This window comes from Monopterus albus, unplaced genomic scaffold, assembly GCF_001952655.1.
Source record: "Monopterus albus unplaced genomic scaffold, M_albus_1.0 scaffold131.1, whole genome shotgun sequence".
NCBI classification, from domain to species: Eukaryota; Metazoa; Chordata; class Actinopteri; order Synbranchiformes; family Synbranchidae; genus Monopterus; species Monopterus albus.
The window spans coordinates 745,369-750,572 of record NW_018128011.1 but is presented as its reverse complement, the minus strand read 5'-3'; the positions used below and the strand labels follow the sequence as shown (position 1 = coordinate 750,572).

Here is a 5,204-nt window from a genome sequence, read left to right as displayed (position 1 = left end):
CGACCTCCCTCCCTGGCCCCCGCTCTGGCACTGGCAGTGGATCCGGCACTGGCAGTGGATCCGGCACTGGCAGTGGCTCTGGCACAGCCATTTGCTCTTCAACCACCTCCGTCACAACCTCCATCACAAGCTCTACTCCTGCCGCTCCACCCACCCCTGTTTGCCAACAGAAAATAGTCACCATCATAGAGGAGATGGTGAATGGAGTAGTGGTGAGCAAATCCTCCTCAGAGACCATCAAGGAAAAAGATGTAAAACCAGGGGACATGACGGCTCTCAAAGCTAAAATACAGAAATAAGCATGCAAATATAATTCAGTTGAATTCCTTCAAAATACACCCTTGTGTGTTATGTTTTGTTCAATGTGAATTATGTCTGCAGTTCCTATAAGAAAAAGCATAAATAAAAGGAATTGTATTTTTACAATTGAAGTCTTCACAAATAAATTCACTTTGTCTAATGAGTCTGGAATGTGATTTTGAAAATCCTTCTTTCATTAAAAGAACAGGGCAACACAGAAAATAAAAAATGATGGCCTGAGTAGCCCACAATTGATCAGTCCATATACATCAAGCAATGAAGGTCCAAGAGTGGTCAAAATTAGGTTGCCACATCAGGACGTCATATGGGCCATAAGTTATGCCTCAGTCAGTCAAATGACCACAGTTGGCTGGTACAAGTATGTTTTAGTTCTGGCAGTACTAGAGCATTACTACCATGTTGCATGCAGAACTCACATCTTACCCTAACCCTTGAGAGACAGTATAGTGCATTAGATTTTTTCTGACAAGCAAGGTATAAAAATTGGTGATTAGAAAGACTGATTGTTTTTGACTGGTGTGATGTGTCTATGTACTAGTTTTGTTTCTTTGTTTGGTGCTTAGGGTTGCTCTCAAGTTGCTCTTCCAACTTCTGATGTGGGAGGCTATTGTTCACAGTCAGCAAGTTCTGATCAAGGCCTATGCATTTGGTCCATCATCAATATCTGATCGGTTAAAATACTCCACAAGAAGGCTGAAGAAAACAAGCAATCAGAACCAGTAACCATATGACTACACCAGGTTTAGCTCATTACCGTCAGCACCACTTTGTCTTTTATTTTAAACCATGAAGCACCCACTGATCCACCAGTAGACTATCACCAGCTCACCATTACCGTTTTTCTCTATCGCTTTCATTCATTTCTCACAACAGAATTGAAGTTTGCAGATCTCCAAGTGCATTTCTCAAAACAACACGTACAAACTGGACAACATAGTGGATAACCAGAAAAAGCGCGTCACCTGCTCAAAATGCTTTGTCTATCGTGCAAAAGTGTGTTTTTTCATCAATCATTGTGTCAGAGGCAGCAGAATCCCATGTCATTTCCTCAACAATGTGAACGTGACAGGCAAAATTATTAGTCATGTTGTCAGTAGAACATCATACTCAGTTTTTGTTATTTACTGTAAACTATACTCAACTCAGGTTTTGATGACTAGAAACCACTAAATTACCGTACTGGTGTGTGTCATAATTTACAGTGTCCCTCCGGTAAAAAAAAGAAGTGATTCTTGCAAACCATTGTGCATCAACCAGGTGTTGCAGTAATTTACATGGTAAGAATAGATAATTTTCTGAATGATTCCATCTAACCTCATCTAACCAATCACCATCGCCCCACGTTACAGTATATGGAAGAATCGAAACAAAAGATCAGACTGTACTCACATTTCTACTGTACTGTCAATAGTGGTACTTACATACAGACAACAAAGGAAACTATACATAGTCTATTTACCTAGCAATGGAAACATACTGTAAAAAAGACAAAGTGGGAAGAACTATACATGTACAACAGAAGGTAAAGGTGAGATTACGTGGCAGTTTTCCTATGCGTCATGTTGGTCCTGTCTGTTGGGCCACAGATTCTCATCCACATCACAACATATATTTTGTCTTGCTATGCACCGTGGAAAGAATCTTCTTGAGTGCCTAATCCAGCCTCTGCATGCATCTGCTGAGATGTCCTCACATGCTGCATCCATGGCAGCCAGCAGTGTCATCCGCGTATGTGGCTGATGATCATAAACTTTCCACCGCCAAGCCGAGAAAAACTCTTCAATTGGGTTCAGGAATGGGGAGTAGGGTGGAAGGAATTCAATCAGCATCCTGCGGTGGTGGACAAACCACTGCCTGATGTTGTCAGAGCGATGGAAACTGACATTATCACAAATTACTACATACTTTGGTACATCATCTTGATTGAGGTCCCTCTCCTCTTCAGGAATGACATTTCTATAGAGATTGTCTAAGAATGTAAGGAGATGCTGTGTGTTGTACGGTCCCATAATAGGAATATGAGCTAGCACACCTTGGTCTGACATAGCAGCACACATAGTGATGTTTCCTCCCCGTTGGCCTGGGACATCAACAGTAGCTCTCTGGCCGATTAGATTTCTACCACGCCTTCTGCCTTTGGCCAGGTTGAAGCCAGCCTCATCCAAGTATATGAAGTTGTGAGGTGGTTCTCTTCGTTAACGAAGGTGAAGACTCACCTGAGAGCAATTTCTCAATTCTGGACATATTTCTTAGCAAACATCTACTCACACTTTGTAGAAATCTGTACAGACATACAATTCTGAGAACATGTTCACTCATTTTGATAGTACAGACTTCCAACCTGAAAAAAAGACTAATTGGTTTGGTGGTTGTGACATTTCAGCTGAGAACCAGGACAAGTTATTTTGCACAGCTGGACAAAAGCAACAAGAATTGTCAAAAACAGCTGACAGATGTACAGAACCATTTGCATGTTGTCCAAAAGCAATTGCAATTTGATGAAAACAACAAGAAATTGCTGATATGATGTGAACAACTGACAACAGAATCTGACAGTTGAATGAGTAGTTCTGAGAAATGCAGTTCTGTTGTGAGAAATGAATGAAAGCGATAGAGAAAAACTGTAATACAGACTTCCAACCTGAAAAAAAGACTAATTGGTTTGGTGGTTGTGACATTTCAGCTGAGAACCAGGACAAGTTATTTTGCATAGCTGGACAAAAGCAACAAGAATTGTCAAAAACAGCTGACAGATGTACAGAACCATTTGCATGTTGTCCAAAAGCAATTGCAATTTGATGAAAACAACAAGAAATTGCTGATATGATGTGAACAACTGACAACAGAATCTGACGGTTGAACGAGTAGTTCTGAGAAATGCAGTTCTGTTGTGAGAAATGAATGAAAGCGATAGATAAAAACTGTAATGTACCAATATATATTTTTTGTCTATACAAACATTTTTTGTCACCTTTTTCCATTGTTTAACCACCTTGAAGCTCTTATTGGAACGTGCTAAAAAATTAACAAAACATATCACAATCACAATCAGAATCAGCTGATGATCCATTGACAGGTGGGGAGAGGCACAGTGAGCTGGGTCAGTTTAGAGTGGAGGATGTCCAAGATGTTAGTGCTGAATACCGAGCTGAAGTCCACAAAGAGGACCTGTGCATAGGTCCCTGAGGAGTCAAGGTGTTGCAAGATGTAATACAGTGCCATGTTGATTGCATCATCCATTGACCTGTTTACCTGGTAGGCAAACTGTAGGAGGTCCAGCAGAGGGTCTACAGTGTCCTACAGTTGGGCCAACACCAGTCTCTCAAAGCACTTCATAACTACAGATGACAGGGTGACCGGTCTGTGGTCGTTCAGTCCACTGATGGAGAGTTTCTTTGGGACTGGGATGATGGTGGAGCATTTGAAGCAGGAGGGGACTTCACACAGCTCCAGTGATTTGTTAAAGATCTGTGTGAAGATGGAGGCCAGCTGATTGGCACAAGCTTCCAGGCAGGAGGGGGTCACACTATCTGGTCCTGGTGCCTTTTATGCTATTTTGTTTTTGAAAAAAGGCCATGCACATTCTTTTCACAGACCTTCAGGGGTTGGGGGGTGCTGGGGGGAAGAGAGGTGATTGTGGGGGAGCAGCTGCTGGGTCTGAGGTGAGGTGGGTGAGGGGTATGGATTTCTGCTTCTCAAACCTAGAGTAAAGCTGGCCTGTTGCTCTGACTTTGCCTGCTCAGTCCATCTCTTCTCTGCTTTGACCACAAGCTTTACAGCTTCAAGTTTCTGCCTATAGATTGTGATGAGATGGACCATGCAGTGTTCAGAGAGACTGATCTGCACAGGGGACAGAGCAATAAATGTCTTTTATTACTGTGTAGCAGAGGTCCAATACGTTTTTGTCCCTTGTGGAACAACTGAAGTGCTGTCTGTATTTGTGCAGTCCATGGGTGAGATTTGCTGTGTTAAAATCCCCTAGAACAATGAGTGGGGAGTCAGGATGTTTCAGTTCCGTGTTAGTTATCTGTTGGGCCAGGTGCTGTAGTGTGCTAGCGTGGACCTGCAGTCTTATTTACACTCCAACCAGAATGAAAAAATTCTCTGGAAGAATAAAATGGTCTGCAGTTGAATAAAAGAGTCTCCAAGTCTGTTTTGCAAGACCTTTCTACCACTGTGACATCATTACACCAACCTTAATTTATCTAGAAGCAAATTCCACCTCCTCTCCCTTTCCCAGATACAATAACTATGATGGGGAAAATCAAGGTGACCTGGTGCCTGCTTCTCATGTAGCTCAGGAGTGGTGTGTCCTGCATGGCATGAAAACTCCAGGGGTGGACAGCTCAATTCAGTTAGATCACTAAGAAATATTAATTCCAGCCTTAGAGAAGGTTTGGGGCTACCTAAATGCTGGTGGAAGTGAAGCTCAAAGTTGAGGCACCTCAAATGATGCTCAAGAGTGAGATGAATGTTACAATGCCTTACATGACTCCTGAAGCTGCTGCTGGGGGCCTCTTCATAGTTGGATAGTTTGCATTTTTAGTCTCCTTTACTACTGTGGTGGAAATGATATAAAATCAACTATGAATCAAGTGTAATTTAAATGAGAGATGCTCTTTATGTTTTTTATTGGATAATAAACCTCCTACACCAGAGAAGTATGTAGAGGGGTGATTCTATATTGAACCTCCAGGCGTGAGAGGCTGCAGACTGTCTGTACTTTGCAATCTGAGTGTGACAAAGGTGGTGCACGAAACTTATGTCTACATGATTTGATTATGTCCACATACTATCATAACAAGATTATAAGCAGGGAGTGATCTTGCTCTACTTTGCTCTGTGCTGTGCAGACTATACATATACATATATATATGTATATA

General features: G+C 41.9%; 1 protein-coding gene across 3 annotated transcripts in view; it reads left to right on the top strand.

The window, feature by feature from the left end:
* Positions 1–338, top strand: part of LOC109967540 (keratin, type I cytoskeletal 13-like) — a 5,413-nt gene extending 5,075 nt beyond the window's left edge. Inside the window, exon 7 of one of the 3 annotated variants that reach the window (XM_020613193.1) lies at positions 88–338. In XM_020613193.1, coding sequence (XP_020468849.1) covers positions 88–299 — 212 coding nt within the window. In that variant the 3' untranslated portion in view covers positions 300–338. Of the gene's footprint in view, positions 1–37 lie in introns of all 3 variants that reach the window. The other 2 variants (XM_020613194.1, XM_020613192.1) reach the window with 2 other exon arrangements.
* Positions 339–5,204: the final 4,866 nt, after the last annotated feature.